The sequence below is a fragment of the Phlebotomus papatasi genome, chromosome 1, assembly GCF_024763615.1.
Source record: "Phlebotomus papatasi isolate M1 chromosome 1, Ppap_2.1, whole genome shotgun sequence".
NCBI classification, from domain to species: domain Eukaryota; kingdom Metazoa; phylum Arthropoda; class Insecta; order Diptera; family Psychodidae; genus Phlebotomus; species Phlebotomus papatasi.
In genome coordinates, this window is record NC_077222.1 from 38569919 (window position 1) to 38596813 (window position 26895).

The 26895-nt window shown below is 32.8% G+C and overlaps 1 protein-coding gene across 2 annotated transcripts; it reads left to right on the forward strand.

The window, feature by feature from the left end:
- On the forward strand, positions 1–26648 carry LOC129799657 (sodium-independent sulfate anion transporter-like). 2 transcript variants are annotated; one of them, XM_055843758.1, is made up of 7 exons: positions 1–305; positions 21561–21710; positions 22036–22162; positions 24164–24704; positions 24768–25404; positions 25735–25880; positions 26119–26648. In XM_055843758.1, the coding sequence occupies exons 2-7, from the start codon at positions 21575–21577 to the stop codon at positions 26470–26472; spliced, it is 1941 nt and encodes a 646-aa protein (XP_055699733.1). In that variant the 5' UTR covers positions 1–305; positions 21561–21574; the 3' UTR covers positions 26473–26648. The 2 variants fall into 2 exon arrangements, with proteins under 2 accessions (XP_055699733.1, XP_055699732.1); XM_055843757.1 differs by lacking the exon at positions 1–305 and adding an exon at positions 15826–17163.
- Positions 26649–26895: the final 247 nt, after the last annotated feature.

Genomic DNA, 26895 nt, shown 5'->3' on the forward strand with positions numbered 1-26895 from the left:
GTCAGTTCGTGCCCAGCAGCAATTGCGCCCACTCTTCAGACTCACCGTCGAGACTTCCACAGCGAGTGGCTCAAGTCTGAAGCTCACGAGTCTCGTGCTTCAGTTGCTGATAAAAGCTCGAGAAAGCCAGACGAATGATCAGAAAGGCTCTCCGGTTAAACCGTGAAAACCTCTTTTTATTTTGTGAATTTAGTGTTTAGTGCACCAAAAATTTCACAATTCGTGACTTTTAGTTAAAACCGTTTTTTTTTTCTGTGCAGCTCTGCAAAATATTTTTTTGTTAGTGCGATTTTTCATATAAGCAGGTGTGTTAAAATTTATTTTATACATTTTTTTAAGAACCATGCACTTGTTGACATTCTTCTCTGCCTCCTACTGAGTTGTAAAAAAGCACAAGAATACGTGATAATTAATCATATTTTCATGACCAATCTGAGTGAAAAGTTTGCAATTTCTCAATAAGGTGACTCATGCAAAGGTCAAGCAAATTGGGTCAGAGTCTCCTCCTCAAAGGGGGATATTTTTCCTATCCGTCGATCATGAAGAATTTGTTCGAATTCTTGGGGAAAACACACGATTTGTATTTGCCAATTGGAATGTAAAGTATTTCTGGTGCAAATACTAATAATGTGAAAGACAAATAACTTGTGTACATCCTGCAATTTTCACCTTTTTTCCAACTGTAAATCTTTTCATCTACCATTTTATATAAATATTTACCAATTCTCTATCAGTTTATCAATAAGTGACTGTAAAAAAGGAGGAAATACGGTCACTGAAATATGTGCGAAAAAGCTATTGAAATAATTCTTTTTATTGCTGCGAGTAAGAACAATAGTGTCTCGAGAATATAAAAAATTTTCCACACTTCAATGCATTATTCTAATAAGTGTTGTGCATCGTTTGGAAATTATCCTAAATAGCTACTTGAACATATCTGATGGGAATTCGTATCCGCCGGATATCGTGACAAAATAAAAGAAAAAAAAAGAGTTGAGAAAATTTCTCAAGAGCACCAATTTGATTGCTACTTCCGAGTTTTTCGTACTATCTCCGCAAAGTTAAAAGCAACGCTGAAAGATATCGCGAAAAAAAGCCTTCGCAACTTGACAAAAAGTTGCAGCAATTTCTCATTAAATCCATGTTGGATTGAATTGCAATATTGGTGAATTTGCTACTGATCGTGTTAATGAAAGTTGCTCTCAGTTTGCAAAGAAATTTAACAATTTCACCTTGAAAGGCTAAACATTAGCAAAAATGGTATTAAGGACACGGTTGACAACTTCAATCCAGGAATCTTGAAAAGCTAGACAAATTCCACAACACTTCCGCTGATCAGAGTTTTTTATTGGTCATTCTTTTGCGGTGAATTAATGGATAATCGGATAAATAGTAAAAAAAAAGAACTCTATGTAACAAAGTGTATAAAAGAAAAAAACAAAAAAAAATATAATAGAAAAATGTGAAGAAAAAGTTGATGACTTTTCATTGCCAAGGTGAAGTTAAGAAAAGTCATAAGAAATTATAGATTAAAGATTAAGATTAAAGGAAGTATCAATTTTTAGATTGAAAATTATTTTTTTAAGAGGTCGTAAACACAAAATTTAAGCACACAATGGGTTTAGTGGTAGAGCACTTGTTCTATGGAGGAAGTGTCCTAGGTTCTAGTTCTTTCTGGTCACCAGAATTTTTGATATTTAAATTTTTCGCACCATTAAACCTTGATCCTCAATGCAATATTAAATCCGCAACATTATTATTATTACCAATTTATTTTTCAGTAAATATTTATATATTGAAAAAAATGAAATGTACGTAAATTTTAAGACGAAATGTTGATAGAGATGTTTAGAAGATTGTCATTAAATTAAATATAAAATTAAATGTAACTGAAAATCTAAATAAAAGAAATGATTTTACAGAAATATGCTAACAAAACCGGTAAAAACATCATTTTAAAAAAAATTATAAAAATTAATCTAAAACAATAAAATGTGTCATATACAAAATATAATAAAATGTGTTAAATAACTGAATTTAAAAGTACAATTTAGTTTGCCTTAAACTGAAATATCAAGAAAACTAATATATCGATGATTTACTTTTTTAAATTTATCTACAACGTAAACTTAAAATAAAAGAAATCGGCAAGACGGATTTCGAAACAATTTCTAAAACCGTGTCTTTCTGACACTTTTTCCTAAAATATCAAAAAAGCGAAAATTACCGAAAAATTGGTTGCTCATGTTCGGTATCAGGGATAGTTCAAAAATACATATATCCTGTAATCGGTTCCGGTCAAAATCCCGAACGCTGAAATCCGAAAAAAGTCAAAATCACCAAAAAGGCAAGGTCCCTAATGGGTCGATATCTTGGAAGCCAATATACAGAATGGGGTAAAATTCCAAACAAACAATATCCCAAAAAGCCAAAATTCCAAATGAAGCAAAATCTTGAAAAGTCAAAATCCCGAAAGCCAAAATCTAGAATGCCAAATTCAAAAAAGTGAAAATCCCGAAAAGCCAAAATCCCTAACACCAAGATCCTAAAAAAAGATAAAATCCCGAGAACTAAAATCTCAAAAAGCCTTAATCCCGCAAAGCCAAAATCCTGAATAGGTCGATATTTTATGTCCTGGACACACTTACGACTAAAGTCCAGAGACGATTAAGCTCGTTCATAGCCAAGTCAGTTCCTGACACACTACAAACTAGGCTTAACATTTTCTGGTACTTACAAAACATGACTTTCGTCGGTTTTTATGGACATATTTCTACTGAAATGCACTAGTAGTCTTTTGAAAATGAAACTACTTTTAAATGTACTTAACAATTCACGTATAACAACAAGAATTATTCACTAGAATCGCCAAAATTGGCTTAAGTCGCGAGTTAGCTTCCACCTCACAAATAATTGTAATTAACAATAATTATTTGACGTGTACTGAGAAATGATATTACAAATAGTTTCATTTTCAGAGGAGTATTAGTGCATTTCAGTAGAAATATCTGCATAAAAACCCAGGAAAGTTATGCTTTGTTGATACCAGTGAATACTACGCCTCATTTATAGTGTGTCAGAAACTGACTTGGGTATGAACTAGCTTAGTCGTCTCTGGACTTTAGTCGTAAGTGTGTCTAGGGCATTACTGAGCGATCTTTAAAAAAAAATAAGAAAGGCTCAAGCAATTAAAAGTATATGACCATTCTTAAAGATCAGCAAATTATCATTTTGAAATTTTTAGGAATGCAAAAAAAATTTAACCATTTTTAAGTTTTCAAAATCAAATAAGAGTACATAAAAAAGTTTAATTTAAATTTTTATTTGTGACTTGCCTAGTTGAACTTTTATTCTAGTTTTTCTAGTCTTTTAGTTTTTTGATTTTATTCAATACATTCCATTAAAAATAGCTTAGGTTATTCTATTTCTGCGACAGTAAATCTTCTATCTTGTATCTATAACCTTTACAACTCTTTTGAGAATAATCTCTGGGTACATAACACTCGCCTGAATAATGATAATGAACAGAATGTTTTTGCTTATTTGCTTTTTTCAAACAAACGAGAAAAAATATTGATATCTTATGATACACCTAATTACGATTTATATCAAAGTTTAAAGACTGCTGAATTTGCAAATTAAGCACTAATGGCGTGAACATCAGAAGTGCTAAAATTTGCAGAACAGGTCTTTGTTTAACCAACAAGAAAGTATATATGAAACTGTAGAGGTGAATTTACAAATAATAATATTTACTTCAATTTGGCCAAGTGTAAAAAAAACATTGAAAATTATATACAGACAATAATTGACATCAGCAAGAATGAAAGAATTTGGTAACCCAAGCTCAATTACATTTCACGGAACCGAATCAAATTCTGTTTTTGCGAAAGACTTAATTGAATTTTTAACAATTTTGTACCAATGTTTCAGTCGATTGGGGTGGAAGTATTTAGATGGATTTTGTATGAAGTATTTCGAAAATTGAATTTACGCTCAAATTGAAGTGTCACTTTTTAGTTAATTCCGACTTAATAGACATGGACAAATTTTATTCTTTTTCCAATAGTTCTTCTTCAAATTTTCAAATTACGTTAATATACTTTTAACAACATAATGAGTCAATTTTCAATTTCAAAATTCCAAATTAACTGGGAAGTGATATAAGATTTTTTTTTTTAATCTGCTTTAATGTTTTAGAGAGAGATTTAAATAAAAATTGTCCACTTTCATGGAAAATAAGTCAATAATATATTTTATTGCCACTGGGTTACCTTTTAAAATTGTGCTGGAAACATGTGACGAGACTTTTAGTATACGATTGTATGTGATCCAATGCACAACATTGAACTTGACACCAAGTCTCACGATTTTACATGCTCCAAAGAAATACGTTAGACTCAATTTCAATATGTACATTTTCTAGTCAGCAATTAATTGTCTATCCTTGAACGTTTCACTCATTCACAATATTACTTGTATTTGCTCTGGATATAATTGAATTAAAATTATTCAGCACGCACAGACACCATGAGTTCAAAAAACCACCTCATGGACCTCCAGTTTTTTTTATGTTTCTTCTATTTGACATGAGATAAGGAAATGATTGCAATAAATTTCTGTCATTTCTGCACATTCTTTTCGGAAGGTGAATTTCTTTTATTGCCATCTCATGTGGGCCAATTTAAATAGGTCACCGTTGATAAATATTTCCGCATAAACAGCTCTTCTTTTTTTTAGAGGTATCACGTGCTTATGACCTCCTCGAGAAAACTTTGACAGGATTAAAAGAAAAGCCTTCACACAATATTTAAATTCAAATAATATGGAAACGTTTGTTTGAAAAATCTGCCCCAATTTCCATCATGGGAAGGAAGAATTCTTCGTCATTAACATACACTCAGATAAAAACTTGGTTTAAATACTGGGAGGTCTTTGACATGAACTCAAGACATTGAGTATAAACCTCAAGATATATCGTTGGCTGAATCAGCGACTGATGCTTATTATCTGCATTGCCTTTGTATCCGAATTTTTTGCAAACGACGCACTGCTGCGTAGTCATTTCAAATTTAAACAAATGAATATACAAAAGAAATGCTGATAGCACTATTTCTGATCCAACCGACGATATTGATTTACAGTATAATATTACATATTTATTATTATTTCCAGCAAAATTGAAAAATATACAATAATTTTAACACAATCGGTAGGGTTTTGTGCAAATGAGCAGTGAAAAGTTAAATTTGGTTATTAGGTCAATATAGCCTCAGTAAAATTTCATGAAATCAAAATTCGCGTCCCTTACTTTCTCAAAAGATTTACATAAGTGTGTTCCATTCTTTTAGACACAAAATTGGGTCGAACTAAACTTAATTTCGTGTAAGGTAAAGTACCCTGTAGTCGGCCGGTTCCTCAACTCGGCCAGTTGAATTATTTAACCAATTTTTTAACGTATTATAGTCAATTTCTATGAAATTTTTACTGATTTACGTTTATAATACACCTTATAATGGTAAATCGGTAAGACCATATTATAACAAATCTAAGTAAATTGAATAAATAGTCGCACTGGCCGAGTTGAGAAACCGGCCGACTACAGGGTACTTTACCTTAATGCTTAAAAGAAGAAGAAGAGTGCAAATGAATAGGAATAGACATACGCAGAATTTTTGAGAAAATAGAGATATGAATTTTTAGTTTATGAAATTTTCCCGGTCTAAAAGGTGTGTCCGAGTCGTCTGACCTATGATGATTATGATGAAAATTTGAGCAAATGGTCAATAAAGTGTTATTAATTTTATATGTAGCCACATTAGATCTTAATGGCTTCGGCACACCTTATAGATCAGTAAAATTTCTTGAAATTAAAATTCACATCCCTTTCTTTCTCAAACGTTTTGTATAATGTAATATATCTTTAATTTGTTATAATGCTTTAAAGAAGAAGAGTGCAAAATAGTGAGATTGACATATGCAATAGATTTGAGAAAAACACGGATGCGAATTTAGACTTCATGAAATTTTACTGTTCTCAAAGGTGAGCCGGAGCCATAATTATATAAATTAATATAAATTATATGTTCTTCTGATCATTTTTAACTTTTTATTGCTCATTTGTTTTTTTTTTGTCATTTTTCAAATCAATTTAAAAATTGATTTGGAGTTTGATCTTAGCTGATTACTTCTGAAACGGTCATCAATATGGTTGAGCTATGTAACTTAAATGTTTTAGTTCCTTAGGCGAACTTTTTAGTAAAATTTACTATTTAAAATTGTATATTAAGTTCATTTTGGCTAAGAAATTATGAAAAAAATAACAAGAATTAACAATTCTTTATAAATTTAAAAAACTTCGGGAACAGGGCTGAATCTTTAGTCTGAAAGCCACTGTCCCACATTCTCTTATTCTTAGAAGTTTTTCTCTTTAAATTATATTTAAAGCGTTATTCAGCAGATTACAAATTGGGTTATTATTATTAATCGTATCGGGATATATTAGAATGTAATCCTCAACGGTCACTCTACCATTACTCTATTTTTTTATCATTTGGCAAATATTATTCAATAAGTTAAATAGTTAACCTTAAGCACATGCTCTTTAATGCAAATATTCCAAATTCGGTTCCCCATTAGTTCACCAGGAATTTTGTGGTGATATTCTCGTTCGCATATCCTAATGTTATATAAGAATAATCTATAATATGTTTAGAATAAGGGCCTTGACATACTTAAAGATTAGCCGAGAGACGACTTAGCGTAATTTTATTAGAAATAATGGTTAAACTACATTTCCATCATTTTCCACTAAGTCGTCTTTCGGCTTAAGTCGTTAGTATGTCTGGGGCATAAGGCAACACAACCTTACTTCAATAGGCTTATCTCATGCTTAAAAATTAAAAATAATTCATGTTAGTTAAACCTCCGAAATTCTGTGGCTGGTTTGTCGTTAGAAAATGGCAAAACTTTTCTCATTTACTAAGATTGTAAGAAGTCTAATTTAGTGCATAATTGACTATGACTATAAAAGCGATTTTTATATAGCTGACCCATTTGATTCCCTGCAATTTTTAACGGTTAGCAAACTAGAAAAAATGTTACAAAAATAACAGTCTTATATTATGCACAGGCACTAAAAAGATTTTTACAACTTGGATTATGCACGCGTACACAAGGAATTTTCCATTTCAGATTTTTTGTTCTAAATAGATTAGAATAAGAATTGTATTCTATAGTCAATTGAGAACAACAAATATGAAATAAAAATTTTTAAGGCATATTAAAATGATTTTATGATACTGATAAGAATAATATGAAGTTTTTCTTCAAATTTAAATAACCTTTACATAACAAATGATTTGTAAATTTAGAACTTTATTTTGTTATAATGTCTAAAAGTTATCTGTGAATTCACTAATGAGCGTTAACAATTTCTTTCATTTCTTTCTACATGTATTACGTTAAAAAACCCATTTGAAGTGAAGAAATTTATTTCTTGTCTGGTTATTTCTTCGAATAAATTCCGAATGGCTGATCTAATAATATCCGAAAGTTTGATGATCACCAAACAAAACTAGATTTAAGAGGGAAATCTCAATAACAAGAATGGTAATAGTTCCATCTCAGCCTCATTATAATTTAACAGTTCCTCATTGTAGAATTTCTTGAATTTCCACAACCTTGAGCGAAAATCGCGATAATCGTGAAAATTTAGTGTTAATTTTATAAGTAAATTTAAAATTTTCGAACATCAACAGTGTTTTTTTTGCATTTACGTAGGGGAATGTACTCTCCCTTCGAACGTTCATGCCTTCGAATAATGTGAATTTTCTTTTATTTTTACAAAAACACTTACACATTTCTATTAACTATTAGTCAGCTTGTCATCAATTATTGATAATTATGTGACAATCATGTGGAAATCTCTTAGGAAACAGAAATTCACATTATTCGAAGGCATGAACGTTTGAAGGGAGAGTACTTTCCGCTAATAGGCGAAACAGTTTTCACCAATAAAATATCTGATGTGAATAGTAAGGATGTAGTTTATCTCTTTAGAGTGTCTCGGATTTAGAAGATATGGTGTGTTGTCTAAGATATTTGATATTGCAAAATTTTAAAGTTTTGGCTTATAACCAGAAAATTGTTATGGAGCCTCAGTGGATCAGTTGGTAGAGTAGTGTTTCTATGACTGTGGGGTCTCGGGTTCGAAACTCGGCACCTGCAGATTTTTCAGCAGCCGTATCGAATTAGTCCAGTGAATGGATGGAAAAGTAACGCCTAATGCATTGACAATGAACCGCCTAAACAAGAGACAGTGGTACAGAAACGAGTTCGGCATAAAGAAATCTGTCGATATAGGGTAAGTGTGCAAAATTCCGGCCAGCTTACAATTTCGGCCATCTTTTTTGTTCCTCGAATTTCCATGAACTTTTAGATTTTACGTACTCTAGAGATTATATAATGCAAAAGAATAACAAAAAATGTAGCTTCGACAAACGAGATGACGTGAAAAAGATATTGGAAGAATTTCGGAAGGGCAAGAAACTATCAGAATGAAGGTAGCCGAAATAGGGCACCAAAGTTATGTCTACATTTTTATTTATTTTAAAATGTATTAAGAATGATTTTAGAGTAAATAAAGGCGGTAAGGTAACCTCTTTACAAGGTTCCAAGCAACACTCTTTCAGAAGAAAGAATAAAAAAAATCAATTTGTATTTAAAATATTACATTTCAAACTTGAGACTTTGACGCTTGCATACAACTATGCCAAAATTTGGCACACTTACCCTAAATACACATTCACTGCAACTGATCCAACTAAGGCTGGTCTGCCGCAATATAGAAACGGTACTGTGTGTGTAGATCAGGCATACAGAAACCGAGATATGGAGCTGGAGGTTCGCCTTCGAGGTTAAGATAGAATGGAGTAATAGGAAGTGCATAATAGGCCCAAATAAGTGGCTTGGATGCAGCGGAACCGATAAAAGGTTTAAGCCGACCCATAGACGAACCCTAATTTTAATCTTAATCAGAAAATTGCCGAATCAAATAGATAGATGATAAACAGTAAATCAGTCTTGCAGGTGTGATCTCAAATATAGGGTTTGGTTTCAGAAATGAATTTAATCATAAAAGAAATCATTTGGAAGTATTAAATTTGGTTGAGCATCAAAAATGTGAGACTTGAACGTTTATTTAAATAAGTTCATATGTAAAACCTGTTACAAGTATCATGCAACTTGTAGATCAAAACACGTGTTTTATTCTGAGTGTAAAAAAAATTATAAAACTCATTTAAGTGTGAATTGCGCAATTGCTCATATTAGCAGAAGTAATTATAGAAAAAGAGTTTCTTTTCTTAAATCAATATATTCAATCTTTTTCACGGTTGACTTCAATCTTGGATTGTGTGTCCTCCCTCAAATCCAAAGAGTTGATAAATTTTTCTCCGCATTGTGCAGGAAGTAATTTAATTTTCTCATTGGTTTATACTCGCCCAAAATCAATTGCTTTGACATGAACGAGGAGTTTATAAATAAATTCCAATATGATTTGTGTGAACCTTCAAGGAGATCGATGATCGATCTTTTTGCACAATCAATGCAATGCAGGTGTTGTGGAGACAAATAATATACATATTTCAAAAAAAAAAACAACAGTTTTGTCTGGAGGAAATTCAATGAAAACTGCTACCGAAAAAAATGTCGCATATGGAAGTGTCTCGACAACAGAAATTTCACGAAACGAGTTTTTCAGTAGAAAATGCAATTAAAATTTCAAAATGACGATGATGTGCGTCAGCATTTGTGATCACCAAAGCGTTTAATTCATGGTGATTTCTTTAAATTGAAGGTGTCCGATTACAGCAATAAAATACTCACAAATTTCAAATTCTATATTTGGAGAATTTTTGCTATTAAAATAACACCAAGAGAGATTTTAAATTTGCAATACAGGATTTTCTATTGATGCATGACAGCATGACTCCTTAAAGCACTAAACGATGATGCACTGAGGGACATTTTCACCATATACAGCATTTTATTGTCTCCTTTCACATAAAATTTCTCACAAAATGTCAAGATAATTTTGCATACTCAATTTAAAATTCACAATCTGTGAAATATTAATTTTGCATATGAGACACTTAATGAGCTATGTAAATATTTGGAATACAAATTGTGCATGTAAATACTGAGAAACACGTGATAATTTGTGTTAATTGATACACGTAGGAATGATAAAGAAAAATTATAAATGTTTCCCATATCTCCCACAAGCACATTCTGGACAATTCATTCACGTTTTCTCTTATCTTTTAACTCTTATAAGCATTCTGGCCAGAATTCAGCGTAATTCACTTGGTTGTTCACATTTAATTTATGCGAAACATAATCTGCCAAATGCTTAATATTCATTAATTTATGATTTTTTGTGATACTCTGAAATGTTCTTGTAAAACTCAACTCTCTCTGCAGCAAGAGGAAAATCAAGGTCAGTGGAAAGAACACACTAAGAAGAAATAATAAATCTTTAATTGCAATTATAATTGGAAATTCAGTGGAATTCTACAGATTTTAAATATTAATACCATCACTTTAATTATTATCTTAGAGCAAATTATCTACAAATATACTGAAGAAAATTAGGTAAATAAATTTTTATGCAAAAAAATTACAGTAGTCTCTCAAATCTGAATCTCTCAAATTCGAACGCCGGTTGGATTTAAAATGTCAATTGTAGGGTTATGTTAAAAAATTCGTGTTGTGGATAATTAAAAATCATATTTCTGTGCTGTTTCCTGAATATTGATACACATTATGTGTGAATAAAATGAAAAGGAAGTATGTTACCACTAAGACTTGTGAGAAATTACGGGAATTTGATTCAAAGTGAAATTTAATCTCACATAAATTCAGTTAGTTTTAAAAATATCGTTCGAATTTGGGAGGAGAGAAATGTCAAAAATACCCCACAATCGTTCGAATTTGAGAGACTCTACTGTAGATAGAAAGTTCAAGCTTCAGTTAAATAATTTTTTTATCATTTATTTAAAGTAAAGTTGTATCCTGCGTAGCCTTTCTAGGGCAAATCTAATTGACCTAATTCTTTCAAAGAATTTCGAATTCATATATCTACCATAGAGATATCTAGGGTAAATTAAGCTAATTCAAAACCTGCTCCAAATGGAAATTTTTCGCTACTCCAAATGGAAACATCATTGTTTTCACGATAAATACAGTACTAAATTATTATATTAATATATTTTCTATACCACACTTTCATTATTTAGTTAATTTTGCTCCAAATATAGCAAAAATCCATTCATATTCACAAATTTTAACTTGTTAATTTCTCAGAAAAATTAAAAGTGTACCTTTTCACCATCGAAGTTTTCATCGATCGACCATGTTTTCCAATGAAAAACACAATAAAGTGACTGTTGTTTATTCGATCTGTTTAACATTTATGTCATATTTCTGGCTAATTTTAATTAAATTAAGTGCCAATCTTTATTGTTAACGGTAAATAATAACCTTAATAATAAATTAAATGAAATAATAACCTATTTCGTGAACAAAAAGGGTTTTTCTGAAGTGTCTGCAAAAGCTTCAATAGAAAACCCTGAAAATATGATTTTTGTTGGAGAGATTTTCTTATTGTTTTAGATGGGAAAGGAGAAAATACCAGGAATAAGAACAAATCCTCCACTCAGGAGCAACTCAACAAAGTTTTCGAAGCCTTTCGTCGCGGTTTTAGTTACACTGTTTGTCTCCAATTAGAAACTTTCCCTTGTCTCCATTTGGATTAATTTCTTTCCAATAGAAGCATTTTATGTTCGCGTATTTTTCTTGTATTTAAAAAGTTTTCAAATTACATCTAAAGAAATTTCACTAAACAGTAACATTCTAGAAGAGTCGAGGAGCAAATTTATGTAATTCTCTTCAGAAAAAATATGAACTTTATGTGTTGAATCTTCTGTCAAAGTTAAAGCGCCTGGAAATGGTTTTGAATTAGGACATTTACCCTATGTATATCAGTTTGAAGAAGTTCATACGGCCTTTACACATTAGAAGCAATTTTCGTCAAAAATTTGTTTTTTTTTTTGACAGAATTTTGACATTTCCACCTACAGCACTGCAGATGATTTCTATCGAAAAATAATAATAATAATAATAATAATAATAATGCATATATTTAAATCACAAAAATAGGGTCACCCCTCTTACAATTGTGATTAAAGAACATATAGAAAGTAATGCAAAATATAAAATATATAATAAATATAAAATAAAATAAATATAAAATAAAATATAAAATAAATCAAACTTTGACGAAAATTAATCCCAATGCAATGTGTAGATCTAAACAAATTATTGACAAAGAGAATGCTTTAATAAATCTTTAAATAAATCAAATCCTTTAATTATGTGCTAAAAAACCTTTAAAGACATTTTTTTTCGTTTCGACCTCAAGTTTATTGCAATCCGTAATATGAGATACATTCAGCAATTCATTTCACAATAAAGAGAGGAGTCTAAAGAGAGTGAACATGCCCTTTGGCAAGACCTCCATCAAATAGCATTTGTATAATGTACTTTAATAGTTTGGGACGGTTAAATAAGTATATTTTTTAAAGACATGACAGTAAATTTTTACCTTCATTTATAACTTACACACTAGCATCACGTGCTAAAAGGAGAATTTAACAGAAGGTTATCGAAAATTAAGGGCATGAAATGAAAGATTTAACAGATTTTGGAATAGGGGAAAGCGCCCATGCTTTATACGGTCTCAATCCCAAGCTTTATAATGACTAATTTTACTGCTCAAACTCAAAGAGAGAGCAGTTATACAATCGTCTTTTTTTTCAATTTGTCACTGTTCTGGAGCTTAAACGGTAAGAGCTATCGACTTCCAGTCCTCGATGATCCCCAATAAAAAAATAAAATCTCTCGACGTTCCCCCCCCCCCCTCTATCCCCTCCGAAACCATATATTTCCAGTTTTGCTCAAAATTGGCGCAAGCTTTTTCAATTATTTTCGGACATGTTTTAGAGGTAGTCCAGGCGAACATTTCGCCCAAACATAGCTAATAACCGAAAAATTCGTCATTTTGAATTATTAAAGGTTAAGGGTCAACCACTTTGGAGGGCCCATTTTCAACCAATTTGGTTAAATTTGGATTTTTTGGAAAGGTATTGAAATTTCGAACCCGGCTGCATCGGTCTTCATTGGTAATGAATCGGTTAAGTACTGATTTTTTGATTTTCAAATGCTTTTGTGATTTATGAATCAATTTGATCTTGGATCAGTAATACCAAAAGATTATGCAAAAAAACTAATTCAAAGTAAGCTCTATCTCGTGAGTTCAAGCATTCCGCAAAGCTGGGACGCTTTGCCATCTCTATTTTCCTATGTTTTTGAATAAATATGACTCCGCAATATATTTTAAAAACAGGACACTTTCTCCTAGTTTTTAAAATATGGGTTCGATGAATCATATTTATTGAGAAAACATAGGAAAAAAATTGTCATTATAAAGCTTGAGAACGTTGAAAGCATGGGTACTTTCCCCTACTTGTGGGCAAAATAACATTCCGAATTACAAGCTGTTGGGACTAAATGCAGAGCCTTGAGTTATATACTTATGCAAACAAGAATGTTACATTAGACTTCACTGATTTCACTAATATTCAATTTTTATTGATTTAAAACTAAACTAAAAGAATAATGAGAACTTTGTGAATGCATTTCACATATTTACAAACGTTTTGTTTTTTATATTGCTCGTATTATTTTCACTTCCTCGACAAGATAATTAATTTGATAAAGAGTTATAGGGATAAATGCCCATGTTTTACACGGTCCCAAGCTTCATAATGACTAAATTTTTTTTATATGTTTCTGAATAAATGTGACTCCGCAATATATTTTAAAAACAAGACACTTTCCCCTGGTTTTTAAAATATGGGTGCAATGTGTTACATTTATTGAAGAAACATAGGAAAAATTTAGGCATTATGAAGCTTGGAACTGTGCAAAGCATGGGCACTTTCCCCTAATGATAAATTGTCTAAATTTATTTGGTAGAGTAAGTTCATTTCACATAAATTCCTTTATGTTTTTCAAAATATGTATTGTTCAAGAAAGGATTGAGGAATGTCATCTAAACATCCCAAGTATTCCTATTTGAAGAACTTAACTGTTAAACTGTTAAAGGAACGCCTCATTGAATAAAACAAAACCATTTTAATCATACATTTTTCTCACATGTTAAGAATGCAATCTAATCCATTTAAGGAATTCTTTGGTATTTTTTTAATTATTCAGAAGTATCTCAGAAATATTTCCTTAATTTTCCAAGAATATCTTTTTAAGATTAGATTTTTTCTTTTTCAATGAATATTTTTTTTTAAATTCCAACTTTATAATAAAAGAGTTCCATAAATTATTTTCAACATTAAAAAAAACTTCTTTTAGGCCAATTAATTTTTGATCTGGTAAATTCAATACTCCTGCTTATTTTAGCAATTGGAAATCCCTATGTACGATATACAAGCTCCGGCCAAAAGTCCAACTAACCCTATTTCACACTTGCTTATTAAAATTTTAATGCAATTCATATTAATAATCGCTAATATGCGTTTATATGAGTGTTGTATCTTTGAATTACCTAATATACTTAGAATTCCATCTATTTCTAGAAAAAAGTGGATTTGGAATTTAGTCTGCAAGAAATTGGATTATGAATAAATATATTTTCACATTAAAAACAAATTTATAACAATTCTATTAATTTTTCGCATTATTGCTGTTTAATCGTGCTATTCCAATGAAGAGTAGGGTAAAATGAGGCAATTTGGAACCATTCACAATTTGGGACATTTGAGATTTTCTCATTGTTTCAGATGAGCAAAGAGAAAACAAAGATCGCGAAATAGAAGAAAAACAGGATTAAGAAGAAATGAAACAGTTTTTCTTCCTTTTGAATCTCTAAAACAATGAAAAAATCTCAAATGTCCCAAATTGTAAATGATTCCAAATTACCTTATTTTACCTTAATTGTAAATAATTTCAGCTAAATGAACATGTTTTTTAGCACTTTACTGTTCTCAATTGCATCTGTATTATCGACTTTTCTTTTTGTGTTGGTTTCTGTCTTAACTGTTTTCTCCAGTCCTTGCCGTATTTGAGAACCATCAAAGAAGTCGCGACAGGAACCTGAAGTGTTCAATAACGCTAATGGGTTAATTATACCAATCGCATTTTTGTTCTTGTATATGTATATATACAAGATATATATATAAACATATTTTTATATGTCAATGTATGAGTTATCATAAATTTTGTGGCTCAATAAACCATTGGTTAGTCCTCTGCAATCTCCTCGTCTTTAAACATATAAAATCAAAGCTAAAGATAAGTCGATTATGTAAAAGCACTTGAGAACAGTAAAGTACTAAAACAAAAAAGTTCATTTTTCATTGGTATAGCATCTTAAATAATTTTTTGCTGGCCAAGTCTACCTTTTTATTAAGTAAAATAAGTAAATTAAGCTCTATTTATTGATTCAAGATACAAAAATCGTACATTTAAACGCTCATTACTGGTATAATTAATCTGATAATCGCATTAAAATTTTAATGAGTAAACATGATAGCACCGTAAGATTCTCCCGTTCTTAATGAGTTAATGAACTAACAAATATTGCCACGAAAAACTTCTAATGTCTATATTACGCACTAAAAAAACTTTTACAACTTGAATTATACTTCATGCACACAACACTATTGCTGCATTGGTCTATTAAGAACAACAAATAAGCAATGGAAAATTAGTAAGGCATCTTAACCTGATTTTATGATACTGATAACGATATTATGGAATTTTTCAAGTTTAAATGACGTAAAAGCTTTCAAAGACGAATTTTTTATCAGTGAAATGCAACAAATATCATAAAAGACAATGACAAAAAATGCACGAAGTTCTATCAAAATAATTCTCGATATTGTAGAACTATAAATGTGTATCTGAAAGGGTGTTGTTACAAAGCAAAACTGATTACTACTGCAAAGATATGGTTTTTTATTGCATTTTCCCATGCTGAGCAATTAATAAAACATTAACTCGTGTTATAACTATATTTATTTTAATTATTTTGCCTTCTGTAAAATTACCCAGCAATTTCCCACTCAATTGTGACGCGTGCTTTCGTTGATTTTCAGCTCATTTTAAATGTTAAATGCTCAACTCCATTTAATCTAATTGCTTGTGATAATTAAATAGAGACAAGTGTTACAAATTGTGTTTGTTTTCACTTCAATTGGAAACGATGGAGAAGATTGCTATTTGTTTTTCATGTTATCACCCCGAAAATCTCCATTCTCTAGATGCCATATGGGGCAGTTAAAAAGATGATTTAAGTGCTAATTTGTCAATATTAAAAGAGTCCGGGAGGTTTTTCTTCATCCGTTATGGCGCGTGGCATTATAGTTTTGGCTTTGAATTTATATTCGCATTCTCGCGAAGAATGCGAAGAATTGATAATAGTGATAGCGATGTTGTCTACCAACCCCTCTGCGTCACTTTTACTACCCACCTAATCATCTCTGTACCACAAGCAGAATGATAGAGTCAATTTATTTGCTGTGGTAACAAATCAACAAGAGAGCAACAAATTGAATCATCGTAGAGTCATAAAATATTAAAAGGAGAGTCATATGACATGAATTAAGGCAATATTAAGCGCAATGTCTTCCCCAGCAAAGGAATGAATGAGATATAAAATGTTATTGAGAGTGAGAAACTCATATACACAAGGATTTTCATTAATTAAACTTACACACAAGAACGAGAAAACAAGCACGTGATGAAAGATGATGCCGGTCATATGATCAAAATCCCTCGTAAAGAAATTCACAGCAGTGTGGAATTTCGTTAGGAAACTCTGGATGAAAAAGAGTTATGTTCGTCTGACTCAAGAACAAGTTGGTGCAGAGGGCAAAAAGGCCACCAAAAAACAGTAAATGCCACAAAAAAGAATTAAAGATTCAAAATTCGCCAAGTCACAGAAATTGTATGCCAGCCACCAGAAAGCAGAAAAAACGTATCAATGGGTCATCGACCATTCCTTCAAATTGATATTTAAGTATTGTAAGTATTACTCTCCAGTCAACTTTAATGCCTCTCACTTTGAACAACTCTTTAGATTCAGTGAAATTGCAATAATGCTCACATCCGCCAAAAAAAAAACCACCATCGTCACGTGAATGAAATGACCATTGGGACTGGTTATCACAACAGTTTCAGGCCATGAAAGATCATTTCTCTATGGGAGATTTTTAGGCAAATTTTTGAAAAATCACTTACTAAAAAAATTTACATTATACCAAAAATGGGAGTTTCTTCTCGTTTTTTTTTTTTCGAAAGTCAAATGACCTATTGTTTGTACGAATATTGCTAAAGCTGATGGGTGGAAAACCCAACAAAAGTTGTAATTTTGCAAAAGTCAAGCACACTTAAAATTTTACTATTTCCATATATATAGTATGAGTAACATATAAACTAGTATTTCAACATCTTAAAAACTCCCCAAATGTGTCATAATCCAGAGATTTAAGCACTGCTTGTAAAACTTCTTATATATGTTTTAATGTGATCACAACAAAAAATTAAATCACGAGTTCGAGCATTTAGCGAATTTTCCTTCTCTATTGTTTTTCGGATGTACACCGGTTTCACCAGTTACAACTGATGGTTCATTAGTCAACCAAAAACCATCCCAAAAATCGTATAGAACAGCTCACCCATGTAACATACGGTAGACGTGAGAATCTAATTAGGACATCATTATTACTAATTTTCTGATCACTTAGCTTGATCAAAAAAAATATGCAATGTTTTCCAGCTTTCCATATCAGGATTTGAAATGGGGCAGCTTTGAAATTGGGCATTTTTCTCCAATTTTTTAATGAAACTGGGCCTTATAAAGATATAATTTAACTACACAAACCAGGGGCATGACATTTCCTATGCTTCCCATATGTTTCTAGCGAGCCGAAAAAACTTTTGAGTTTATTAAATGGTTTCTGTCATTGTAGAATAAATTAGGAAAAAATAATAATACAAAACAAAAGCCAATGTAATAACGAAGAGGCAACCAAAAACCCTAAATTGGCAGCCTACGTGGTTTTGGATCTCGTGAAATGTGTACGAAAACAGGGAAAAAATTACACTAAAACCGGTCGCATTTTGCAGAGCTAATGTCAGCCCCCTGACATAAACAATTTGTGAAGCTACATTACATTATGATAATACTCAATTACACTTAAAAAATAGGAGAAAAAGCCCAATTTCAAAGTTGCCCTAGTCCAAAGGTTCCCCACTTCCCCCTACATAAGGTTGTTACCCTCAGTATTAGTTACTTAAGCATAACATGATTTCGACCTCATTATTACGACTGTTTCATGTCCTTCACATTACAGTTTTAAAATCGTGATCTCGGAAGAATCAGTGAGATGAGTACCTATACCACGGGCTTGGAATTAGCCCTGAAAAATGTAACTATTTATAGTAAAATATATTTTTAAATTAATATTAATAAGCAAATTAGGATACTTGGTAAAGTACTGAATAACGATAGGAAACAGAAAAGAGGAAGTGTCATTATCTGGAGCAATGGTGTTATTCCAATGAAAAGATGAGCATTTTTTTAGCACATTACTGTTCTCAATTACTAAAAAGACCATGACTGTTCCCACATGTTATTTTAATTAATGTCAGATGACATTTAGATCGGAGGTGAAAGCTTGCTCGGCGGGAATATTCGAATTCGGATTTTGGTTGGGAAATCGACAAGATTAATTTAATGTTTCTCTTTTATGGTATTTTCTACATTATTTTTATCATGATTGACAAGATGGAAGGTTCTTTTCTCTACACAAAAACTTCATATTTTCCCCAGTCCTCGTCGTGTTTCAAAATCACGAAATAGTCATGACAGGAACCGACACAAAAGAAAAGTTCAACCGAAATCCGAATTCGAATATTCCCTTCGAACAAGCTTTCACCCGAACACAATGCCATCTGACATTCAACCAGTGTGGAGTAACCTGTCATGTCAGCTTGGTGGCGTGATGCAGTTGGATGGCCGGGAATTGGCAACTTTAGCCTCAACCGCGGATTTTCGCAGATTTTCCATAAGTTTTTCCGTGAATTCTCAGTGGTGAAAAGTCGGCGAACAGCATTAATATTCTCTACTCATTATTTTCCTTGAAATGACGTATGGGAATAGACGTGGTCTTTTTTAGTACTTGAGAACAGTAATGTGCTAGAAAGAACATGGTAACTTTTTCATTGGAATAGCACCATAATACAGAAAAACTTTGTGGAACTATGCGAAAAGTTGAACCCTTCCTTTCAGTTTGCCCATTATAAATTTCTGTGTTTTCTTTTCAGCCTGATTAGAATAACGTCATAATTTGGTAATTCTATCCTGAGCACCATACCTCAGTTTTCCATAATCGCTATCTTAAACTGACTGATTTTTGACTTTTTTGTTACAAGTGGTTTAGAGTCTAAATTTTAAATTAGGATTCTCAAATAGTACGCGAAGATATCAGAAAGATATTGTTAAAAATCTCATTTAATATAAGTACATAGCCAGGGGCTTCTCGACATTCCATTTTTCCATACGTTTTTCCATAGAGGCACTGAAGACTATTGGCAAGATTTTCCTAGAGAGAATTGACTTATCAGTCTAATATATTTCGAAATCGTGCAATAAAAGGTATTTAAAAATATATATTTCATAATGTTCGCCGAAATAATACAAGAACTACGAGCAAATTTGTTTATGACGCGGTGCAATATCTGCAAAAATTTTACAAGGAAAAGTGAAAAATAGCGTCACTTTTAATTAGGTTTGATGGGCCCCTGTACATAGTAATAAAAACAAAAAAACGGAGATTTTTTACTCAAGGTTTGGTTTAACAAAATTTACGTTCGACTTATCTACGAAACACATTCAAAAGTGAGAGTAATATGTTGATTTTTTTTCGAAATATACCAAAAAGATAATTTGGAGAGACACCTAAAACAAATCGACTTGAGGTGGAGTTATACGAGCTTCAGACCTCAAGTTTTGTCATATGGCTTATCTTCGCGCATTTTTTTTTCGTCGAAATTTTTAGGAAGTATTTGACTTAAGATTAAATATGAAGGAAAATTGATCGATTCCGTTTCGAAAAACCAATAAAATTTGTTGTAATTTAGGACTTTAAGAGCTTCGGAAATTGGGCAAAACCTCCAGTTACCTAAAATCGCAAGTTGATATCTCTTACAGTTTGGCTTCTAAGCAAAGGTGTAATATTTTACTGTTTAAAATTAATAAATCGTGACAAATAGGGGGCTGGAGCAGTTTATCCAGTAAATAAAATTATTCTTTGTTTAATTTGTGAAAACCATGCTTGAATGAATCTGATGAATATTACAATGAATACGGAGCGCGTCAATTACTCTGAATAAATAGTATAGTTCGATTAATATTATTTCAATAGAAAACTATAACAATTCACTGTCTTAATTCTGTCTCTGACTAATTATTCCCCGGTCTCCCTTATAATTTCAAGTGGTTTTTAATTATTTATTCATTATTTACTGATTGAATTGAGACAATTAAATTAATCATTTAGAATTTCGAACTGAAAAATATAATATTTTTAATGACCCGACCATCAATACATATACTAAAGAATATTTATTTGGAAATAAATCAATTTTAGTGCCTTATATGTTTATTACCAGTTGTGATCAATATAGTCATATTGTAAATTTAAAACCTTCAAAAGAAATCCAATTTTGACTAAATTTGATTTTTAAAAATATTGGCCAAGATTATAAAATAAATAAATTAAATAAATAATTTGTTTTTTAAAAGTTAAGCAAAATATGGTGCACGTGCAAATAAATATTAAAAGAAATAAGAAATATTATATTTTGGTTACGTATCGTGTGATTGGCTAAGGCTTTGTATTATACTCAAGCCAATCTGAGAGTATGTTGAGACTGAAATATTTTATCGCTTTAAAAATTAATATACACGTGCATAATCAAGCATCATAACAGTGTCTAGGTTGGATTTTTAAGATCTTCACCTTATACTTAATTCCTGGTTGGCTGAAACTTAATGTCATTTAAAACTCTAGGCAATCAGAGATCTTAGAGGGAATGAAATATTTTATAGGATGAAATATTCAATTACATGTGAATAAAACGTAACTAATAAAATTATGAGGAAACTCTGACCTGAAATTGAACAAAGAAATAAACGCTACAATTTATTTAAGACAAATTAATAAGAATACTTTGTGAATGTTCTATAATTTAAAGCATTAAATTGATTTAATGCCCATTGAATTTTTATGATTAAGTGTATAAATTGTATATAGTAAAGCAAATAATGGCAATTAAAATTTCTAATTGATTTCCTCTTGAATTAAAAGGTAGATTTTTCCACTAAACTTATGATATTTTGATCTTTTCTTTTATAGTAAATCACCTCAAGATGAAGACACATAATCAATTTGGGGGTGAGAATGGTTCGTATGTTAATGAGGCTCTGGACAGCAGCACCCTGGATGTTAGAATTCCAAATGAAGGGGAACCCCATGGAGGTCTCAAAGGTTCCAATGAATTCATATGTAAGTATCCAATTTCAGGGCTTGGGGATTGTTGCAAAACTTTTGCGTCATGCCGCAATAAATCACGCAAAAATGTCGCAAATTCACTTGCTCACCAGATTCCAAACACATTTGATTTCCACACTAATCCAGTGAGACAAATTGAATGTTAACAATCGGGTACTTTGTCATGTACAATTCATATCCGTGACAGTGAATTTTGCTCACCTTGATTGAACCGCACCAGCCACAGAGGAAGCTCTTCCCTGCACAATTCCCGGGCTGGGTCGGTGGAAAAATTTCCATAAGCGCTATTAATCACAAGTTCACCCATTCTTTTTGCCAGTAACGGACAGCAAAGAGCAAAAATGTCGCCTGGAGGATGTGAAAATGTGGTGCAGGAGGCGAGCCTCGAGTGCACTATCCAAGAAAGTTCTCTACAAGAGACTTCCCATTCTTGCTTGGCTGCCAAAGTGAGTATCTTTATGCACAATTCTTTTATTGTTTCAAGTGTTGCAAAATTATATTGCTATATTTTACATGATACAATGTATCTTTGCGAGGAATTGGGGTTGTACTGGCCTTGGTTAGGAATCTTTGTTCATTATTCAATATAGGATCTTATTGAGAAGTAAATTGTGAACCCATTAATATTCCCGTAATTCATTATCAGGATAATTCCCTGATTCCCAGATAATTCATTATCAGGATCTAGAAACCATTCTGCTTAAGAAACTTCAGAACCCAAAGAGAACGTACTAGTACTCGAACCATAATTATAATAACTCGGAAATCCATTAGTATTACTTAGGATTCCATGGAAAACGTTTGGTAACCCAAGAAACTTTTGTAAGCTCACAGAGAACTCTTGGAAAACCAGGAACTCTTCGCATCTACAGTAAACTTGCAGGAACCTATTTAAGCACCTTTAGATCTCCCATAAGGAACCCATGATGTGGAAAGTTTAGGAATCCTTGCTTAGAGAATACCAGAGAGTCCGGGAAATCTATAAAAACCAATATAAGACATAGATAACCTTTGGGAAACTTGATGACCGAGGGTCATTGAGGATGAAACTTGAAAACCGGAAAAAGTCTTGAAACTCCCAGGGGAATACTTGACAACCTACAGAAAGTATTTGTGAACCCATGATGGAAAGACTTGAAAATCCGCAAGGAATTTTTGAGGAATCAGGAAATTCTCAAGAATTATTGGGAACAAACGGGAAACCTTTAATATTCAACGAGGAATATTTGGGAAGCCTGGGAACATATGAGAAATCTTTGGAAATTCAGATGTAGCGTTCGGGAGGGAATCTAATGAAATTTTGAAAAGAGGAATTATTGGTAACCCATTAACCCTTTAAGGACGATTGGGTCACCCGTGACCCAAAAATGAAATTTTTCCTATGGCCTTCTGAAGGTGTATTTTGCTCAAAAACTTTAGAAAAAATGATTTTTTCTGACCTTCGATTTTTGACCTTTTCGTCCGTAAAAAGAAATGAAATTGCAACGGAAAATTTCTGGGAACCCATGAGAAATGACTAAAGAAACCATTAGAAATGAGAAACACGCGAGGATCCGAGAAACTCTTGGGAACCCAAAGGAAGCACTTGGGAATACACGAGAAACGCTCGAGATCTTGACGAACTTTTGGGAACCCAAAGCAAAATTCCGGGGAACCAGAAACTCTAGGCAATTTAATATAATATGAGCGATCCTTCTTAAATTTGTTCATAACAATTATTGTGCGTTGCACGTTATGTTTCAAACATTTATTTGTTTCTTTTCTATTTATAGGGGAAAGTGTAACACCTTTGAATTGTGATACCTTTTGAAAATTGACTTTTTCTCCTATTTTTAAAAGGATTTAGGGTTTATCATTCCGTAAGTCAGCTTTAAAATAGGTTTCTGGAGCTAAATTATATTACAGTAATGTCCAGCTCCATTTAACAACAGAAAAAACAGTTTTAAAGCTTCCCAAATTTAAATGTGCCCCACTTCACCCTATGGAACTTATAATTTTCAAATAGCTCTGTGTATAATACAAAAAGTAGTACTGTTACGTACTAGCATTATCAAATGCGAATGTAGTGCTCTACAGAAATTTCAGTTTACCCGTATACTTCATGTGAGCAACATGTACCCAATATGAAAGCTAAGTCTGCTCTCATGATTTATGTGCTAGATAGACTTACGGTTTAAGCCGAAAAACGGCTTCGTGGGAAATTGATAGGAATGTAGTCTAATCATTATTTTGCTTACAATTATGTTAAGCCATTGCTTGGCTTGAGCCATAGGTGTAAGCAGCATAGTTTAAGCTTCAATGTAAATCATCCACTTTCGAGTGAGAGAAAAGGCATACAACAGCTATCCTGCTTGTCTTGTTTTGTTTTGTTCAAGAGAATCATTGTGATGTAGTACAGTAATCTGTTTCAAAATGCAAGAAGCTAAGATCTATACCTAATGTTTCAGGTACTCGTCTAACGATGCAATGGGAGATATTGTGGCGGGTATAACTGTGGGTCTCACTGTTATCCCACAGGCCTTGGCCTATGCCGGTATAGCTGGTCTTCCTGCTGCCTATGGCTTATACGGTTCGTTCCTTGGTTGCTTCTTTTACATCTTCCTGGGCAGCTGCAAGGATGTCCCCATGGGACCATCTGCCATCTCCTCCTTGTTGACGTTCCAGGCAGCTGGTGGTGTCTGGCAAAAGGCTGTTCTTCTCACTTTGCTCACGGGCATCATTGAGCTCCTCATGGGAATCTTTGGGTTGGGTTTCCTTGTGGATTTCGTCTCAGGACCCGTATCATCAGGTTTTACGTCTGCTGTGGCCCTCATTATTGCCACGTCTCAGGTGAAAGATGTTCTGGGAATTAATGCCAAGGGCGGTACTTTTATCTCTACTTGGAGAAGTATCTTCGAGGAAGTTCATAACACACGACCCTGGGACACGGTATTGGGCATCACATGTATTGCTGTACTGCTTATCATGAAGATCCTTGCCACAATTAAGGTGAGCTTATAATTGAATAAGCTAGTCTAGGCTATATTAAACATAAAAATTTTATTGTGGTAGATCGGACCAAATGATGAGGAACTGAAGTCTTCAAAGCATAAAATTATCAACAAGACTCTGTGGCTTGTGGGAACAGCTCGTAATGCTATTCTTGTAGTTATCTGCGGTGCCATTGGGTACTCCTTTCAATCGTCTGTAGTACCTTTCCGACTTATTGGGAATGTTCCAGCGGGGTTGCCTGCCGTCCAAGTTCCTCCCTTTTCCATTCCGGGCAATGAAACTATGGAAATTCCGGAACAGTCATTTGTGGAAATGGTGTCAGAAATGGGGTCGGGTCTTATTGTTATACCACTGATTGCCCTCATGGAGACCATTGCGATCTGCAAGGCTTTTGCTAATGGCAAACCGGTAGACGCAACGCAGGAACTCATTGCGATTGGAGTTGGAAACATTGCAAATTCCTTCGTTCAGGGCTTCCCAGGAACAGGAAGTCTGTCAAGATCGGCTGTGTTCAACGCTAGCGGTGTTAGGACCCCAATGGCTAACATCTATACCTCACTCTTGGTCATCTTTGCTCTGCAATTCTTCACGCCGTACTTTTACTTTATCCCTAAGGCCACCCTTGCTGCCATCATTATTGCAGCTGTTATCTTCATGGTGGAAGTGAAGGTGGTCAAGCCCATGTGGAGAACCAAGAGTAAGTTACAATTCCTGATTTTAAAACAATTTTCTCGTACAACTGTAACCGTATAAATCAAATTTTCCATTCAACGAGAAGTAGAGTATTTTTTATAAATTTTCTGTGAAGATGTGGATTTTTACAAATTGTAAATTTTCAATCAATTTCACATTAATTATTTTTATTTTGAATGATGAATCTCAATTTCATGGATCAATAAACATAACGCATAAGGAAAAGTTGATTTATTGGATTTTTTTTACTACGTTTCAGATTGGACTTGAACCTTTTATTGTAGAATTGCTGACCCAAAATCAATAATGAATATTTCTTTTCTTCTATTTGCAGAAAGTGATCTTATTCCTGGCCTTGGAACTTTTATTGCGTGCCTTGCCTTGCCTCTTGAAATAGGGATCTTACTTGGAGTGGGCCTAAACATGGTCTTCATTCTCTATCACGCAGCCAGACCTAAGATCTCGGCTGAAACACTTGTGGTAAGTTCATCGTAAAACCTTAATCTCCTAAACAAAATGTACAATAAGTTCTCCGAATTTCGGTTTTGCTTTCCGAATAAAGATTGATCAATTTCAATATGGCTGACGGGACCGACGCGTCTTTGCAATATGGCTCATGTCAGCCATATTGAAAATTTTATAATATTCTTCAAGCCTTAAGACTTTTTATCGGAATTTAATGTGCAAGATATGCAATATGACTTTGATCTCCCAACAGAGCCCTGCTGGAACACAATACCTCATTATAACACCAGATAGATGCCTTATCTTCCCTTCTGTGGACTATGTTCGCAACCTTGTGACCAAACACTCACGAAAGCAAAATCTCCCGATCGTGATTGACTGTTCACATGTTTATGGAGCTGACTACACTGCAGCTACAGTAATCTCATTGCTGACTCAGGACTTTGCCAAGAAGAAGCAGCCCCTGTACTTCTACAATCTCAAACCAAGCGTCTGCAGTGTCTTTGAGGGGCTCTCACCCGTAGACTTTGTAGTATACTATCGAGAGGAGAAGATTGATGATCTATTGCGAGAATATAAGCTCAAATCCGTGATTGAAAGTGCTTAAGCAGAAAGTTGCATCTTAAGATATACTTAAAACTAGCCTTATCTCTTTTATAATCCTAGCGTAAAGCTAGACAGTAGCATTAGACATTGAAGCAGTATTTTACAATCAAGTATTTTCCCATCATATTTGTAGTTGTATTGAATTTTTAATCTAATTATATGAATTTATTAAACTAATTCTGACTTTGTTTTGATGGTTTTGATCATTGCCTCTAAAGGGATTATAGACCCGGAAATTGTTGCATTGCAGTGAAAAACAGAAATGAGAGAAATGATAAGCCAATTGTTTACTTCATTTTGTGTGTACATCCCAGCACTGATATTTTGCACACGTTAATTTAATTTTTGGTGTGAATTTTGGTAAACAACAAGCTATATCCGAAAAGTTAAGCAGACAGAAAACAGAAAAAAAATCTTTTTCGGA

Bases quoted from the DNA above. Each gene is read 5' to 3' on its own strand.
- LOC129799657 (XM_055843757.1), top strand. From the start codon at position 17,037: ATGCCACAAAAAAGAATTAAAGATTCAAAATTCGCCAAGTCACAGAAA. The intron at 24,705-24,767 runs GTGAGCTTATAA...TTATTGTGGTAG, and splicing joins AGATCCTTGCCACAATTAAG to ATCGGACCAAATGATGAGGA. The intron at 25,881-26,118 runs GTAAGTTCATCG...ATCTCCCAACAG, and splicing joins TCTCGGCTGAAACACTTGTG to AGCCCTGCTGGAACACAATA.